General features: G+C 39.3%; 1 protein-coding gene across 1 annotated transcript in view; it reads left to right on the forward strand.

Annotated features, from left to right (window-relative positions):
* Window positions 1-19,111, forward strand: part of HGSNAT (heparan-alpha-glucosaminide N-acetyltransferase) — a 47,345-nt gene that overhangs the window by 15,143 nt on the left and 13,091 nt on the right. Inside the window, exons 5-7 of the mRNA XM_060086067.1 lie at window positions 245-314; window positions 17,645-17,714; window positions 18,365-18,462. Coding sequence (XP_059942050.1) covers window positions 245-314; window positions 17,645-17,714; window positions 18,365-18,462 — 238 coding nt within the window. The remainder of the gene's footprint in view (window positions 1-244; window positions 315-17,644; window positions 17,715-18,364; window positions 18,463-19,111) is intronic.

Below are 19,111 nucleotides of genomic sequence, written 5' to 3' on the forward strand. Positions count from 1 at the left end.
ATATAGGCTTTTCCTTCATATGTTTCCATTTTTATTTGTTTGCCTTTTTCTTTTTTTAATTTTAAAATTTGTTTTATTGAAGTATAGTTGATTTACAATGTGTTAATTTCTACTATACAGCAAAGTGATTCAGTTATACATATATATACATTCTTTTTCATATTCTGTTTGCATTTTTCATTTACAGCTTCACTGTGATGACACGACAGCTTTTGGTGATGATATGTTTTCTTTATTTTTGCAGCTGTGAGTATCGCGTTCCTTGTCGGCCTGGTGCTCATCATTGTGGTGTCCTTTCTAAGGTTCTCGCTGAGGTAAGCCGGCGTTGGGCGGGGGGCACACTGGGGAAAATAGAACACGGAATAACTGTATTCAGAAAGGGTAGTTTGACCGTTATTCCTGGATTAAATGAAAACTGACTGTGTCCACCATGCCCAGTGTAGTCCTAGGCATTAGGGATTCCGTGTCGAATAAGAGATGGTCCCTGACTTCAGGGAAATAATAACCTAGTGCGAATGGCTCTCTGCCTTCAATTCTCCCACGTGGCTGACGATGTAGAAGAAACTACTTGAGCAATCACTTCCTGACAGACTCTCACATCCTGCCACGTAGCGCATGGAAGAGGCCTGTGATGGTCTTGGGAGGTGCTGCTACACTGACTGTCTTCCTCCTCTTGGCTCTGAACCCAGAGGCCACGCCTCTGGTCCAGCTTCCCAGCTCCTGCGGTGGGGACCTCCGACCTCAGGGTGGACTCTCCCTTGGTTAGGGTCGGCCAGCTTGGAGAGGGGATTCCTTCTCCTGCCTGGTAAACAACGACTCTGGTGAGTGGATTTGTGGACTGCAGAAGGAAAAGAAAGTGAAATAGACCCAGGCCTGGCACGTCACCTTGCCAAGGGGAGGTCTTTCCTCTTAAAAGGAATAAGATTGAATTTTCACATGCTCAGCTGGTTACGGGAAAGACCGTGAGATTTTATTGGTGAGCCGGATCCAAATTGGAAGAAAAAACCTGCTGGCTTGGGGAAATCCTGCACCTTTGGGGAGTTTATCACTCTGACCCTTTAGGGACGGAGTGCAATCCGCAAAGAGGAGTTGCATTACTTTGGTGATAAGGTGTAAATGGTCTTCCAGTTTATTAGAGTGTTTTCATTTGGTGCTTTGGATGTGAATGTATCTATTACGTGATGTTTAAAGTGGTAGATAGCTGATATCAGACTCTTGCAAAGAGAAGAATCCCACCTTGCCCCACTGTGGAATTGGAACTCCTTTTACATGTGATTCTCCCTTTGCAGCCTGTGGGCACAAAGCTCTTGTGGGGAAAGCAAGAGTGCCTTGTACCTTTCCCCATCACTTTCCAGTGTGCCCAGGGAAGTTCAGATTTGTCTGAACCAGAAAAGAATCTGAAAAACTAGTAAGAATACAGCGTCTTTCTCCTTTTCACTTGGGGAACAAGCATGTACAAGAAAATAAGTGCTCTTTTTAATTTTAATTTTTAAATATCTTCTTTTACCTTTCCTTAGATGGTTCTGTTTTCAAGTTTTTCATGTGATGGTGATGTTATTAGTGCTGGATAAACTAGAAATGGGAGTTGAGTTATAAGGGAAAAAAGAAATTAAAAATATAAGCAATGGGTATATGGAACATGTTTGGATACTGACTTGAGCAATTAAACTGTAAAAAAGACAAGAAAATTGAACTTGCTATTTGATAATATTGAGGAATTGTTGATAATATTCTTAAATGAGGTAATAGAATTGAAGTATGTTTAAAAATAAAGAGTCCTTATCGTTTTCTTTTTTTAAACATCTTTATTGGAGTATAATTGCTTTACAGTGGTGTGTTAGTTTCTGCTGTATAACTAAGTGAATCAGCTATACATACACATATATCCCCATGTCTCCTCCCTCTTGCGTCTCGCTCCCATCCTCCCTATCCCATCCCTCTAGGTGGTCACAAAGCACGAGCTGATGTCCCTGTGCTATGCGGCTGCTTCCCACTAGCTATCTATTTTACATTTGGTAGTGTATATAAGTCCATACCATACCACTCTCTCACTTCGTCCCAGCTAACCCTTCCCCCATCTCCGTGTCCTCAAGTGCGTTCTCTACGTCTGCATCTTTATTCCTGTCCTGCCCCTAGGTTCTTCAGAACCTTTTTTTTTAGATTCCGTATATATGTGTTAGCATACAGTATTTGTTTTTCTCTTCCTGACTTACTTCACTCTGTATGACAGACTCTAGGTCCATCCACCTCACTACAAATAACTCAAATTCGTTTCTTTTTATGGCTGAGTAATATTACATTTTATGTATGTATCACATCTTCTTTATCCATTCATCTGTCGATGGGCACTTAGGTTGCTTCCATGTCGTGGCTATTGTAAATAGAGCTGCAATGAACATTGTGGTACATGCCTTTTTTTGAATTATGGTTTTCTCAGGGCATATGCCCAGGAGTGGGATTGCTGGGTCATATGGTAATTCTGTTTTTAGTTTTTTAAGGAACCTCCATACTGTTCTCCGTAGTGGCTGTATCAATTTACATTCCCACCAACAGTGCAAGAGGGTTCCCTTTTCTCCACACCCTCTCCAGCATTTATTGTTTGTATATTTTTTGATGATGGCCATTCTGACTGGTGTGAGGTGATACCTCATTGCAGTTTTTATTTGAATTTCTCTAATGGTTAGTGATGTTGAGCATCTTTTCATGTGTTTTTTGGCAATCTGTATATCTTCTTCAGAGAAATGTCTATTTAGGCCTTCTGCCCATTTTTTAATTGGGTTGTTTGTTTTTTTGATATTGAGCTGCATGAGCTGCTTGTAAATTTTGGAGATTAATCCTTTGTCAGTTGCTTCGTTTGCAAATATTTTCTCCCATTCTTATGGTTGTCTTTTCATCTTGATTATGGTTTCCTTTGCTGTGCAAAAGCTTTTAAGTTTCATTAGGTCCCATTTGTTTACTTTTGTTTTTATTTCCATTTCTCTGGGAGGTGGGTCAGAAAGGATCTTGCTGTGATTTATGTCATAGAGTGTTCTGCCTATGTTTTCCTCTAAGAGTTTTATAGTGTCTGGCCTTACATTTAGGTCTTTAGTCCATTTTGAGTTTATTTTTGTGTATGGTGTTAGGGAGTGTTCTAATTTCATTCTTTTACATGTAGCTGTGCAGTTTTCCCAGCACCACTTATTGAAGAGGCCATCTTTTCTCCATTTTATACTCTTGCCACCTTTATCAAAGATAAGGTGACCATATGTGCGTGGGTTTATCTCTGGGCTTTCTATCCTGTTCCACTGATCTATATTTCTGTTTTTGTGCCAGTACCACACTGTCTTGATTACCATAGCTTTGTAGTATAGCCTGAAGTCAGGGAGCCTGATTCCTCCAGCTCCGTTTTTCTTTCTCAAGATTGCTTTGTTTATTTGGGGTCTTTTGTGTTTCCATACAAACTGTGCAATTTTTTCTTCTAGTTCTGTGAAAAATGCAGTTGGTAGTTTGATAGAGCTTGCATTGAATCTGTAGATTGCTTTGGGTAGTATAGTCATTTTCACAATGTTGATTCTTCCAATCCAAGAACATGGTATATCTCTCCCTCTGTTTGTATCATCTTTAATTTCTTTCATCAGTGTCTTATAGTTTTCTGCATAGAGGTCTTTTATCTCCTTAGGTAGGTTTATTCCTAGGTATTTTATTCTTTTCCTTGCAGTGATAAATGGGAGTGTTTCCTTAATTTCTCTTTCAGATTTTTCATCATTAGTGTATAGGAATGCAAGTGATTTCTGTACATTAATTTTGTATCCATTGAGTAGCTCTAGTAGTTTTCTGGTAGCACCTTTAGGATTCTCTCTGTATAGTATCATAACATCTGCAAACAATGACAGTTTTACTTCTTCTTTTCTGATTTGGATTCCTTTTATTTCTTTTCCTTCTCTGACTGCTGTGGCTAAAACTTCCAAAAGTATGTTGAATAATAGTGGTGAGAGTGGGCAACCTTGTCTTGTTCCTGATCTTAGAGGAAATGGTTTCAGTTTTTCACCATTGAGAACAATGTTGGCTGTGGGTTTGTCATATATGGCCTTTATTATGTTGAGGAAAGTTCCCTCTATGCCTACTTTCTGGAGAGTTTTTATCATAAATGGGTGATGAATTTTGTCAAAAGCTTTTTCTATGTTTATTGATATTATCATATGGTTTTTATTCTTCATTTTGTTAATATGGTGTGTCACATTGATTGATTTGCGTATATTGAAGAATCCTTGCATTCCTGGGGTAAACCCCACTTGATCATGGTGTATGATCCTTTTAATGTGCTGTTGGATTCTGTTTGCTAGTATTTTGTTGAGGATTTTTGCGTCTATGTTCATCATTGATATTGGCCTCTAGTTTTCTTTTTTTGTGATATCTTTGTCTGGTTTTGGTATCAGGGTGATGGTGGCCTCGTAGACTGAGTTTGGGAGTGTTCCTCCCTCTGCTATATTTTGGAAGAGTTTGAGAAAGATAGGTGTTAGCTCTTCTCTAAATGTTTGATAGAATTTGCCTGTGAAGCCATCTGGTCCTGTGCTTTTGTTTCTTGGAAGATTTTTTTTTTTTTGAAACCTAAGGACAAATTTTTAAAGTGTTTATTTAAAATAATAGTAAAAACCCATTACCTATTTTTAAAAATAGTTCTGAAGCAAGTTTTTCATGGGCCACTGGCAAGTGAGTACAATTCTACATATGATTCTTTTTTTTTTTTTTTTAGTTTCTGCTTTATAACAAAGTGAATCAGTCATACATATACATCTGTTCCCACATCCCTTCCCTCATGCATCTTGGAAGATTTTTAATCACAGTTTCAATTTCATTGCTTGTGATTTGTCTGTGTATATTTTCTATTTCTTCCTGGTTCAGTCTCCGAAGGTCTTGCTTTTTAAGAATTTGTCCATTTCCTCCAGGTTGTCCATTTCACTGGCATATAGTTGCTTGTAGTTGTTTGTTCTCCTTTTTCATGTCTAATTCTGTTGATTTGAGTCTTCTCCATTTTTTTCTTGATGAGTCTGGCTAATGGTTTATCAATTTTTTTTTTTTTTTTTTTTTTGCGGTATGCGGGCCTCTCACTGTTGTGGCCTCCCCCGTTGCGGAGCACAGGCTCCGGACGCGCAGGCTCCGGACGCGCAGGCTCAGCGGCCATGGCTCACGGGCCCAGCCGCTCCGCGGCATATGGGATCCTCCCAGACCGGGGCACGAACCCATATCCCCTGCATCGGCAGGCGGACTCTCAACCACTTGCGCCACCAGGGAGGCCCTATCAATTTTTTTATCTTCTCAAAGAATCAGCTTTAGTTTTATTGATCTTTGCTATTGTTTCCTTCATTTCTTTTTCACTTATTTCTGATCTGATCTTTATGATTTCTTTCCTTCTGCTAACTTTGGGGTCTTCTTTTTTTTTGTTCTTCTTTCTCTAATTGCTTTAGGTGTAAGGTTAGGTTGTTTATTTGAGATTTTTCTTGTTTCTTCAGGTAGGATTGTATTGCTCTAAAATTCCCTCTTAGAACTGCTTTTGCTGCATCCCATAGGTTTTGTATCATCGTGTTTTCATTGTCGTTTGTTTCTAGATATGTTTTTATTTCCTCTTTGATTTCTTCAGTGATCTGTTGGTTATTTAGTAGCATATTGTTTACTCTCCATGTGTTTGTATTTTTTAGTTTTTTTTCCTGTAATTGACATCTAGTCTCATAGTGTTGTGGTCAGAAAAGATACTTGATACTATTTCACTTTTCTTAAATTTACCAAGGCTTGATTTGTGACCCAAGATATGGTCTATCCTGGAGAATGTTCCATGAGCACTTGAGAAGAAAGTGTACTCTGTTGTTTTTGGATGGAATGTCCTATAAATATCAATTAAGTCCATCTTGTTTAATGTGTCATTTAAATCTTGTGTTTCCTTATTTATTTTCATTTTGGATGATCTGTCCATTGGTGAAAGTCCATTGGTTAAAGTCCCCTACTATGATTGTGTTACTGTTGATTTCCCCTTTTATGGCTGTTAGCATTTGCCTTATGTATTGAGGTGCTCGTCTGTTGGGTGCATAAATATTTACAATTGTTATATCTTCTTCTTGGATTGATCCCTTGATCATTATGTAGTGTCCTTCTTTGTCTCTTGTCATAGTCCTTATTTTAAAGTCAATTTTGTCTGATACGAGAATTGCTACTCCATCTTTCTTTTGATTTCCTTTTGCATGGAATATCTTTTTCCATCCCCTCACTTTCAGTCTGTTTGTGCCCCTAGGTCTGAAGGGGTTCTCTTGTAGACAGCATATATATGGGTCTTGTTTTTTTTTTGCGATACGCGGGCCTCTCACTGTTGTGGCCTTTCCCGTTGCGGAGCACAGGCTCCGGACGCGCAGGCTCAGCGGCCATGGCTCACGGTCCTAGCTGCTCTGCGGCATGTGGGATCTTCCCAGACCGGGGCACGAACCCATATCCCTGCATCGGCAGGCAGACTCTCAACCACTGCGCCACCAGGGAAGCCCGGATCTTGTTTTTGTATCCATTCAGCCAGTTTATGTCTTTTGGTTTGAGCATTTAATCCATTTACATTTAAGGTAATTATCGATATGTATGTTCCTATTACCATTTTCTTAATTGTTTTGCGTTTGTTTTGGTAGGTCTTTTCTGTCTCTGTGTTTCCTGCCTAGAGAAGTTCCTTTATCATTTGTTGTAAAGCTGGTTTGGTGGTGCTGAATTCTCTTAGCTTTTGCTTGTCTGTAAAGGTTTTAATTTCTCCATTGAATCTGAATGAGATCCTTGCTGGATAGAGTAATGTTGGTTGTAGGTTTTTCCCTTTCATCACTTTGAATATGTGCTGCCACTCCCTTCTGTCTTGCGGAGTTTCTGCTGAAAAAGCAGCTGTTAACCTTACGGGGATTTCCTGTATGTTATTTGTTGCTTTTCCCTTGCTGCTTTTAATATTTTTTCTTTGTATGTAATTTTTATAGTTTGATTAATATGTGTCTTGGTGTGTTTTTCTTTTGGTTTATCCTGTATGGGACTCTGTGCTTCCTGGACTTGATTGACTATTTCCTTTCCCATGGTAGGGAAGTCTTCGACTATAATCTCTTCAAATATTTTCTCAGACCCTTTTTTTTTCTCTTCTTCTTCTGAGACCCCAATAATTCGAATGTTGGTGCATTTAATGTTGTCCCAGAAGTCTCTGAGAATGTCCTCAATTCTCTTCATTCTTTTTTCTTTATTCTGCTCCCTGGCAGTTATTTCCACCATTTTATCTTCCAGCTCAGTTATCTGTTCTTCTGTCTCAGTTATTCTGTTATTGATTCCTTCTAGAGTTTTTTAGTTTCAGTAATTTTGTTGTTCATCATTGTTTGTTTGCTCTTTAGTTCTTCTAGATCCTTGTTAAATGTTTCTTGTGTTTTCTCCATTCTGTTTCCGAGATTTTGGATCATTTTTACTGTCATTATTCTGAATTCTTTTTCAGGTAGGTTGCCTATTTTGTCTTCATTTATTTCATCTTTTAGGTTTTTACCTTCCTCCTTCATCTGTAACATTTTTTTTTGTCATTTTTTTTTTTTTTGATAGGTGGTGCTATATTCCTATCTTACTGGTTGTTTGGCCTGAGGTTTCCAGCACTGGCGTTTTCAGGCAGTTGGTTAGAGCCAGGTCTTAGTGCTGAGATGAGGACCTCCAGGAGGCCTCACTCCAGTGAATATTCCCTGGGGTCTGAGGTTCTCTGTTAGTCCATTGGTTTGGACTCAGAGCTCCCACCACAGGAGCTCAGGCCCAACCTCTGGCTTGGGAACCAAGATCCTGCAAGCCTGTCACTGGGGGTTCCTACCCTCCCCTTAGGCATCCGTGGTCCCCCACCAGTGCCTGGTAGGTGCCTTAGTTGTACAGAGACACGAATTCCGTGTCCTCCTAGTCTGCCATCTTGACTCCATCCCCTGAGTCCTTATCTTTTAGCAGTACGTACTGAAGTATTTATAGATGAGGTGATATGATGTCTATGATTTTCTTTCTTTCTTTTTTTAAAATATATTCTTTTTAAAAATTAATTAATTAGGTTGCACTGTGTTTTAGTTGAGGCAGGTGGGCTCCTTAGTTGCAACACACAGGCTCCTTATTTGCAGCTTGCAGTCTCCTTAGTTATGGCAGGCAGCCTCCTTAGTTGCTGCATGTGAACTCTTAGTTGCGGCATGCATGTGGGATCTAGTTCCCTGACCAGGGATCCAACCCAGACCTCCTGCTTGGGAGCATGGAATCTTATCCACTGTGCCACCAGGGAAGTCCCCTATGATTTCCTTTAAAATGATCAAGCCGAGTCAGGGGAAAGGGGCAGTGGGTGGGAGCATAGATGAAGTAAGATTGACCATGCTTCGTAGATACCTGTTGAAGGTGGGTAATGGGTCCATAGCGGTTCGTTATACTGGTTTGTCTACTTATATGTATGTATATGTTTGAAACTTTCCATGACCAAAAAAAAAAAAAAAAAAAAAGGAAAGGGGAGGAAAAATCCTATGCATTGAATATTTCAAAAGTTCAAATGTGCAAATTTTATGCAAAACCTGTATGAGTATGAAGTTTATTACACTTTTCAGTATCAAGAGAGCTGGAAGCACAGTACATATAAGGGCTTGTAATATTAGAAATGTTATACATAATTTCTATAAGAAAGCCCTCAATGATTTACAGACAAAGACTTGCCTTCTCTTGATTTTTTAATCAAAGAATTGTACTTACTAAAAGGGCAAATTTAATCGTTCTTATATACCAAATTAAAAATGCTAAGTATTCATTATTATTTGAAAAATAACAAATTGGCCTGTTAGCTCTGAGTTTGCTACAGTTGTTGGGTTGAGAAAGGATTCTGTGTGGACTTCAATAATCGGATGTGGGGACATAAAATGGAAAGTTCATGTCCTTATGGGCACAAACAAACTAAATAAAAGTGAAACCGTCCCAGAAAATTTCAGAAATTGTAAATAACTAATGATATTACCCCATCAAGTCACTAAGCAATCTTTAGTGTATTGGAAATCAGGATTCATTTCCACTCCAAAGTTTAAAAAAAAGAAAAGGGGAAATAAACTAAAGCAGAATGTAAACATTGTGTGAAAGAGCTAAATATACTTTTTGAAACATTTTTTCCAAGTAAAAACTCTTGTTTCAAAGAAAAACCAGTTAAGATATTTATCTTTTGTTAATCAGGTAAATCGATTTAATATCCTCTGGATATCTTGTTGCACTAAAGCACCATCTAGGAGAAAGAACCCAGTACATTAACTGTGAGTCACTCCAAGGTCACTGTCAAACTTTCTCAGTTTGCATCTGTGCTTTTTTTTTTTTTTTTTTGGCCGTGCCACATGGCATGTGGGATCTTAGTTCCCTGACCAGGGATTGAACCCGTGCCCCCTGCAGTGGAAGCATGAAATCCCAACCACTGGATGGCCAGGGAAGTCCCACATCTGTGCATTTTTATTTAGTTGTAATTGAGTCTGAATACTGTGGTTTGCTTTTTGTATTTAATAGTTTGTATTTATATTTCTTTGTTACAGGCATTCTTTTTTTTTCAGGGTGGACAAATTTTTTTTCTTTTGTCTCTCTTTTTTAAAAATTTGTCTTATTGAAGTATAGTTGATTTACAATTCTGTGTTAATTTCTACTGTACAGCAAAGTGATTCAGTTATACATGTATATACATTCTTTTTTTAAAATATTCTTTTCCATTATGGTTCATCATAGGATATTGAATACAGTTCCCTGTACTGTATAGTAGGACCTTGTTGTTTATCCATTCTCTATATAATAGTTTGCATCTGCTAATCCCAACCTCCCATTCCATCCCTCTCCCACTCCCCTCCCTCTTGGCAACCACAAGTCTGTTCTCTATGTCTGTGAGTCTGTTTCTGTTTCGTAGATAAGTTCATTTGTGTTGTATTTTTAGATTCCACATATAAGTGATATCATATGGTATTTGTCTTTCTCTGACTTCACTTAGTATGATGGTCTCTGGGTCCATCCTGTTGCTGCACTGTTCCTGCTGTTTTAATAGCCATAGCTCGTCCTCTCACAGATGCAGACACTGAGATTAGTCATTGCTGAATTGGGCACGTTTGGTTGTTGTAGGCCTCTGCTATTCTAACTTTAATAGTGTTGCTAATCAGAATTCCAGCGACAGGTAATAATGATCTAATTTCAGCCTCACAACACTCTTTTTTTCTTTTTTTGAATTTTGTATATTTTTTATACAGCAGCTTCTTATTAGTTATCCATTTTATACATATTAGTGTATACATGTCAATCCCAATCTCCCAGTTCATCACACACACACCCACCACCACTTTCCCTACCTTGGTGTCCATACATTTGTTCTCTATATCTGTATCTCTATTTCTGCCCTGCAAACCAGTTCACCTGTACCAGTTTTCTAGGTTCCACATACATGCATTAATATACGATATTTGTTTTTCTCTTTCTGACTTACTTCACTCTGTATGACAGTCTCTAGATCCATTCACGTCTCTACAAATGACCCAATTTCATTCCTTTTTATGGCTGAGTAATATTCCATTGTATGTATGTACCATATCTTCTTTATCCATTTATCTGTCGATGGGCATTTAGGTTGCTTCCATGACCTGGCTATTGTAAATAGTGCTGCAGTGAACATTGGGGTGCATGTGTCTTTTTTTTTATACTACTTTTATTTATTTATTAATCAAATACATTCACTGATTTTTGCATCCTGACTTAAACCTCTATCTGTCTTTCACTCATCTTTTTTTTTCACACACACACACACACTGTATTTTATTTTTACAAGAGATAAATAAACTGACACCAAGCATTGTAAATGGATGACCACAAGAAAAGCAACAATGATTGCAATTACCAAACACGAAACACACTCATACTATGTCATAATGTTGACATTCAGTCCAGTAATCCTCCACTGTAACAGCTCCTTTACTTTGCAGTGCAGATTGATTTGTATATTTTTTGCCTCTGAGTCCTTGTGGGATTTTTTTTTATTCAAACAGAAAGTCACAAAAATTATAATCATCCTCATCAGTTCACTCAGTCCCGTGTAATTATTTTTTTTATCTTGATCTTTTGTTAGTGCTTTTATAAATTCATCAGTTTTCCATTAGAGTTCTGAAAATGCTTATTTATTCAGTTCAGCAGTATAGTCAGAAACCTGTACTTGTCAGTCTTTCCCATGAATTCCTTGAAGACGAAACCCTTTTATAGGAACATATTTGCAAAAGCATCAGAGTACACCCAGAACTGTCTGTAAATGACAAAAGACTTAAAAATGACCATGGTTACAGATTTGATGAAAGTTCATAATAATGCAATTGACAAGGAAATTTAGTTATTTCTGAGATATACATTTTAAAGTAATAACTAGAATTATGAATGATAACATTATACCAGAACATATGAGATTTTTAGAAATTTCATGTAATGTCTGAAACATTTATATTAACATATTTCCTTACAAATAACCCAAAGAAAGTTTAGTATTAGTTGTTTTTTTGGTTTGTTTGTTTGTTTTTTTATACTGCAGTTTCTCATTAGTCATCAATTTTATACACATCAGTGTACACATGTCAATCCCAGTCGCCCAATTCAGCACACCACCATCCCAACCCCATGGCGTTTTCCCCCCTTGGTGTCCATACGTTTGTTCTCTACATCTTTGTCTCAATTTCTGCCCTGCAAACTGGTTCACCTGTACCAGTTTTCTAGGTTCCACATATATGCGTTAATATACGATATTTGTTTTTCTCTTTCTGACTTACTTCACTCTGTATGACAGTCTCTAGATCCATCCACGTCTCAACAAATGACTCAATTCCGTTCCTTTTATGGCTGAGTAATATTCCATTGTATATATGTACCACATCTTCTTTATCCATTCATCTGTCGATGGGCATTTAGGTTGCTTCCATGACATGGCTATTGTAAATAGTGCTGCAGTGAACACTGGGGTGCATGTGTCTTTTTGCATTATGGTTTTCTCTGGGTATATGCCCAGTAGTGGGATTGCTGGGTCATATGGTAATTCTATTTTTAGTATTTGTAAGGAACCTCCATACTGTTCTCCATAGTGGCTGTATCAATTTACATTCCCACCAACAGTGCAAGAGGGTTCCTTTTTGTCCCCACCCAATCCAGCATTTGTTGCTTGTAGATTTTCTGATGATGCCCATTCTAACTGGTGTGAGGTGATACCTCATTGTAGTTTTGATTTGCATTTCTCTAATAATTAGTGATGTTGAGCAGCTTTTCATGTGCTTCTTGGCCATCTGTACGTCTTCTTTGGAGAAATGTCTGTTTAGGTCTTCTGCCCACTTCTGGATTGGGTTGTTTGTTTTTTTAATATTGAGCTGCATGAGCTGTTTATATATTTTGGAGATTAATCCTTTGTCCGTTGATTCATTTGCAAATATTTTTTCCCATTCTGAGGGTTGTCTTTTCGTCTTGTTTGTAGTTTCCTTTGCTTTGCAAAAGGTTTTAAGTTTCATTAGGTCCCATTTGTTTATTTTTGCTTTTATTTCCATTACGCTAGGAGGTGGATCAAAAAAGATCTTGCTGTGATTTATGTCAAAGAGTGTTCCTCCTATGTTTTCCTCAAAGAGTTCTATAGTGTCTGGTCTTACATTTAGATCTTTAGTCCATTTTAAGTTTATTTTTGTGTATGGTGTTAGGGAGTGTTCTAATTTCATTCTTTTACATGTAGCTGTCCAGTTTTCCCAGCACCACTTATTGAAGGGGCTGTCTTTTCTCCATTGTATATCCTTACCTCCTTTGTCATAGATTAGTTGGCCATAGATGCATGGGTTTATCTCTGGGCTTTCCAACCTGTTCCATATTTCTGTTTTTGTGCCAGTACCATATTGTCTTGATTTTGTAGCTTTGTAGTATAGTCTGAAGTCAGGGAGTCTGATTCCTCCAGCTCTGTTTTTTTCCCTCAAGACTGCTTTGGCTATTCGGCGTCTTTTGTGTCTCCATACAAATTTTAAGATGATTTGTTCTAGTTCCGTAAAAACTGCCATTGGTTATTTGATAGGGATTGCATTGAATCTGTAGATGGCTTTGGGTAGTATAGTCATTTCCCCAATATTGATTCTTCCAATCCAAGAACATGGTATATCTCTCCATCTGTTTGTATTGTCATTAATTTCTTTCATCAGTGTCTTACAGTTTTCTGCATACAGGTCTTTTGTCTCCTTAGGTAGGTTTATTCCTAGGTATTCCTAGGTATTTTGTTGCAGTGGTAAATGGGATTGTTTCCTTAATTTCTCTTTCTCATTTTGCATCGATAGTGTATAGGAATGCGAGAGGTTTTTGTGCGTTACTTTTGTATCCTGCAACCTTACCAAATTCATTGATTGGTTCTAGTAGTTTTCTGGTGGCATCTTTTGGGTTTTCTATGTAGAGTAACATATCATCTGCAAACAGTGACAGTTTTACTTCATTTCCAATTTGTATTCCTTTTCTTTCTTTTTCTTCTCTGATTGCTGTGGCTAGGACTTCCAAAACTATGTTGAATAATAGTGGCAAGAGTGGACATCCTTGTCTTGTTCCTGATCTTACAGGAAATGCTTTCAGTTTTTCCCCGTTGAGAATGAAGTTTGCTGTGGGTTTGTCTTATATGGCCTTTATTATGTTGAGGTAGGTTTCCTCTATGCTCTCTTTTGGGAGAGTTTTTTATCATAAATGGGTGTTGAATTTTGTCAAAAGCTTTTTCTGCATCTATTGAGATGATCATACAGTTTTCCTTCTTCAATTTGTTAATATGGTGTATCACATTGATTGATTTGCGTATATTGCAGAATCCTTGCATCCCTGGGATAAATCCCACTTGGTCATGGTGTATGATCCTTTTAATGTGTTGTTGGATTCTGTTTGCTAGTATTTTGTTGAGGATTTCTGCATCTATATTCATTGGTGATATTGGTCTGTAATTTTCTTTTTTTGTAGTGTCTTTGTCTGGTTTTGGTATCAGGGTGATGGTGGCCTCATAGAATGATTTTAGGAGTGTTCCTTCCTCTGCAGTTTTTTGGAAGAGTTTTAGAAGGATGAGTGTTAGCTCTTCTCTAAATGTTTGATAGAATTCACCTGTGAAGCCATCTGGTCCTGGTATTTTGTTTGTTGGAAGATTTTTGATCACAGTTTCTATTTCATTACTTGTGATTGGTCTGTTCATATTTTCTGTTTCTTCCTGGTTCAGTCTTGGAAGGTTATACCTTTCTAAGAATAGGTCCATTTCTTCCAGGTTGTCCATTTCATTGGCATAGAGTTGCTTGTAGTAGTCTCTTAGGATGCTTTGTATATCTGCATTGTCTGTTGTAACTTCTCCTTTTTTGTTTCTAATTTTATTGATTTGAGTCCTCTCCCTCTTTTTCTTGATGAGTCTGGCTAATCGGGTATCAATTTTGTTTATCTTCTCAAAGAAGCAGCTTTTAGTTCTATTGATCTTTGCTATTGTTTTCTTTGTTTCTATTTCAATTATTTCTGCTCTGATCTTTATGATTTCCTTTGCTTCTACTAACTTTGGCTTTTGTTTGTTCTTTCTCTAGTTCCTTTTGGTGTAAGGTTAGATTCTTTATTTGAGATTTTTCTTTTTTTTGAGGTAGGCTTGTATTGCTATAAACTTCCCTATTAGAACTGCATTTGCTGCATCCCATGGGTTTTGGATCATTGTGTTTCTGTTGTAATTTGTCTCTAGGTATTTTCTGATTTCCTCTTTGATTTCTTCAGTGATCTCTTGGTGATTTAGTAACATATTGTTTAGCCTCCATGTGTTTGTGTTTTTTATGTTTTTTTTCCTGCAGTTGATTTCTCATCTCATAGCATTGTGGTCAGAAAAGATGCTTGATATGATTTCAATTTTCTTAAATTTACTGAGGCTTGATTAGTGACCCAGGGTGTGATCTGTCCTGGAGAATGTTCTGTGTGCACTTTAGAAGAAAGTGTGATCTGCTGTTTTTGGATGCAGTGTCCTATAAATGTCAATTAAATCTGTCTGGCCTGTTGTGTCATTTAAAGCTTGTGTTTCCTTATTAATTTTCGGTTTGGATCATCTGTCCATTGGTGTAAGTGAGGTGTTAAAGTCCCCCAATATTATTGTGTTACTGTCGATTTCCTCTTTTATAGCTGTTAGCAGTTGCCTTATGTGAGGTGCTCCTATGTTGGGGTGCATATATATTTATAATTGTTCTATCTTCTTCTTGGATTGATCCCTTGATCATTATGTAGTGTCCTTCCTTGTCTCTTGTAACATTCTTTATTTTAAAGTCTATTTTGTCTGATCTGAGAATTGATGCTCCAGCTTTCTTTTGATTTCCATTTGCATGAAATATCTTTTTCCATCCCCTCACTCTCAGTCTGTATGTGTCCCTAGGTCTGAAGTGGGTCTCTTGTAGACAGCATATATGTGGGTCTTTTTTTTTATCCATTCAGCGAGCCTGTGTCTTTTGGTTGGAGCATTTAATCCATTCACGTTTAAGGTAATTATTGATATGTATGTTCCTATTACCATTTTCTTAATTGTTATGGGTTTGTTTTTGTAAGTGCTTTTCTTCTTTTGTGTTTCCCACTTAGAGAAGTTCCTTTAGCATTTGTTGTAGAGCTGGTTTGGTGGTGCTGAATTCTCTTAGCTTTTGCTTGTCTGTAAAGCTTTTGATTTCTCCATCTAATCTGAATGAGATTCTTGCTGGGTAGAGTAATCTTGGTTGTAGGTTCTTCCCTTTCATCACTTTAAATATATCATGACACTCCCTTCTGGCTTGTAGAGTTTCTTCTGAGAAATCAGCTATTAACCTTATGGGAGTTCCCTTGTATGTTATTTGTCATTTTTCCCTTGTTCCTTTCAATAATTTTTCTTTGTCTTTAGTTTTTGTCAGTTTGATTACCATGTGTCTCGGCGTGTTTCTCCTTGGGTTTACCCTGCCTGGGACTTTTTGCACTTCCTGGACTTGGGTAGCTATTTCCTTTCCTGTGTTAGGGAAGTTTTCAACTATAATGTCTTCAAATATTTTCTTGTGTCCTTTCTCTCTCTCTTCTCCTTTTGGGACCCCTATAATGCGAATGTTGTTCTGTTCAATGTTGTCCCAGAGGTCTCTTAAGTTGTCTTCATTTCTTTTCATTCTCTTTTCTTTATTCTGTTCCACAGCAGTGAATTCCACCATTCTGTCTTCCAGGTCACTTATCTGTTCTTCTGCCTCAGTTATTCTGCTATTGATTCCTTCTACTGTATTTTTCACTTCAGTTATTGTATTGTTCATCTCTGTTCATTTGTTCTTTAATTCTTCTAGATCTTTGTTAAACATTTCTTGCATCTTCTCAATCTTTGCCTCCATTCTTTTTCTGAGGTCCTGGACCAGCTTCACTATCATTATTCTGAAGTCTTTTTCTGGAAGGTTGCCTATCTCCACTTCATTTAGTTGTTTTTCTGGGGTTTTGTCTTGTTCCTTCATCTGGTACATAGTCCTCTACCTTTTCTTTTTGTCTATCTTTCTGTGAATGTGGTTTTCCTTCCACAGGCTGCAGGATTGTAGTCCTTCTTGCTTCTGCTGTCTTCCCTCTGGTGGATTTGGCTATCTAAGAAGACTGTGTAGCCTTCCTGATGGGAGGGACTGTTGGTGGGTAGACCTGGGTGTTGCTCTAGTGGGCAGAGCTCAGTAAAACTTTAATCCGCTTGTCTGCTGATGGGTGGGGCTGGGCTCCCTCCCTGTTGGTTGTTTTGCCTGAGGCGACCCAACACTGGAGCCTACCCGGGCTCTTTGGTGGGGCTAATAACGGACTCTGGGACGGCTCACGCCAAGGAGTACTTTCCAGAACTTCTGCTGCCAGTGTCCTTGTCCTCACGGTGAGACACAGCCACCCCCTGCCTCTGCAGGAGACCCTCCAACACTAGCAGGTAAGTGTGGTTCAGTCTCCTATGGGGTCACTGCTCCTTCCCCTGGGTCCCAATGTGCACACTATTTTGTGTGTGCCCTCCAAGAGTGGTGTCTCTGTTTCCCCCAGTCCTGTCAAAGTCCTGCAATCAAATCCCACTAGCCTTCAAAGTCTGATTCTCTAGGAATTCCTCCTCCCGTTGCCAGACAACCAGGTTGGGAAGCCTGACGTGGGGCTCAGAACCTTCACTCCAGTGGGTGGACTTCTGTGGCACAAGTGTTCTCCAGTTTATGAATCACCCACCCAGCAGTTATGGGATTTGATTTTACTGTGATTGCGCCCCCCCCCATCTCATTGTGGCTTCTCCTTTGTCTTTGGAATGTGGGGTATCTTTTTTGGTGTGTTCCAGTGTCTTCCTGTCGATGATTGTTCAGCTGTTAGTTGTGATTCTGGTGCTCTCACAGGAGGGAGTGAGAGTGCGTCCTTGTACTCTGCCATCTTCCTCACAACACCCTTGAACGAAAGCTCTGTCTTTATTCCTGTCTCATCGATCAGGAGACCATGCTATAAGGGTGAAGCATTTGAAAGTACTTGGATTTCTACTTCCGTTTCGTTAAAACACTTTAAAATGTTTAATTATTTGACTGGTGTAGAATGTGAACTTTAAATTAATTTCCTTTCAATATGATACCATTCTGAAAATTCTGCCGAGGAAAACAAATTAACCAGCCCTTTTATTTATTTATAGCTTGGAAGACTGTCATGATTGGATTTCTAAAGCCATAAATTCTCAGGAAACTGATGGCCTCATCAATTCTGTGAGTTGTTAAAACGCATTGTGTGTGCTCTGGGTGTTTTCCTAGATTTGGATTTACAGTCCGATATTTAGTAATCTTAATTATCTTATGCTGTGCAAGGCCAGGTCATGTATCCTGCCTTCTTGGTAAACAACAGTCCTCGCTGGCCCCATGAAGGGTGCCCCCCCCCCCCCGCCATCCCTGTCTTTGTGAGGCTGGAGCTTGAGCTGCTTTGTGATGCTGGGTGTGGAGATGGTTTTCACTTTTCAGGCAGCACTGTTGAATCAATCCGTTTAAGTAGAGAGTATCAAGATGAAGACAAAAGAGTGAGAGACATCAGTATTAAATCTATACATGGGATGGCCTGCTGTGATGATTAAACATACTGTCTGTGTTAATTGATTAATTATGGACGTATCTGTGTCCACTTATGGACACACTTGCTGGTACTATTGCTCCTTTGTGGTCATATATCAGCATGGAGGCACATAAACCAAATAAAGTGAAAAACATAACCTCTAGGTGGGGTCTTTACAAAAGCAAATTAAAGTATTATCCAGAGCAATGATCCTTGGCTTTCACTCTGCTAATTTTTTCCCTAAAACACAGGAAAGTGTAGTTTACTCTTCTGTATTATGAACTGTTTGCATTTTTCTCCTCTTTTCCGGCAGGAGCTGGGGTCTCCGAGCAGGGCGGGCGACCCCCCACCAGAGGCCTGGCGTCCGTCGGCGGCCCCCCTGCGCCTCCGCTGCGTGGACACGTTCCGCGGGTACGTGGGCTCCCTGGTGACACGTGGGCACAGGTGCCCTCGGTGGCACGTTCACAAGTCCACCCAGTTGCAGCGGGAGGCGTTTCACGTGCCTTTTACTCTCTAGGCTAGAAAGGATTTCCTGCCCTAAAGAGAAATCGGCAGCCTCTCCTGACTTGAAACCTGTCACGAGAGCCAGGGTGACGTGTCCCTGGAGGGCAGCGGTGGGAGAGGCCGGAGCCCGCCTCCCCTGGGGCACAGGTGCTTCTGAGAAAGCCACTCACACGTGTGAGCGGCTGCGCGAGGGCCCCGTGTCCGCTCAGCCCTGGACCGATGGGCCGGTGCCCCAGTCTGGAAACGGAACCCGGGGCAGCCCTCGGCCTCCTCCACCATTCGCACAGCAGCTCGGACATCAACTAATAGCAGATCCACAGAGTCCTGCAGTAAATTGTCATTTTCCAGTTCTGGGAAAAGAACGAAGGCCAGGACCAAACTCTGAAAATAAGAGTCTAAGACTGTGTGGCTGAAAAGCAATGTCTGGGTGTCAGGCCTTCTGTTTCTCCCACTGAGGCCTTTCAGACTCCAGTGATAACCTGATAACTCTGACCCAGCTTTTCGAGCTCTGAGTGCTCCTGTTGTGTATCCAAAGCCAGGCAGTAGTAACAGTCAT

This window comes from Mesoplodon densirostris, chromosome 20 (assembly GCF_025265405.1).
Source record: "Mesoplodon densirostris isolate mMesDen1 chromosome 20, mMesDen1 primary haplotype, whole genome shotgun sequence".
In the NCBI taxonomy this organism is placed as follows: domain Eukaryota; kingdom Metazoa; phylum Chordata; class Mammalia; order Artiodactyla; family Ziphiidae; genus Mesoplodon; species Mesoplodon densirostris.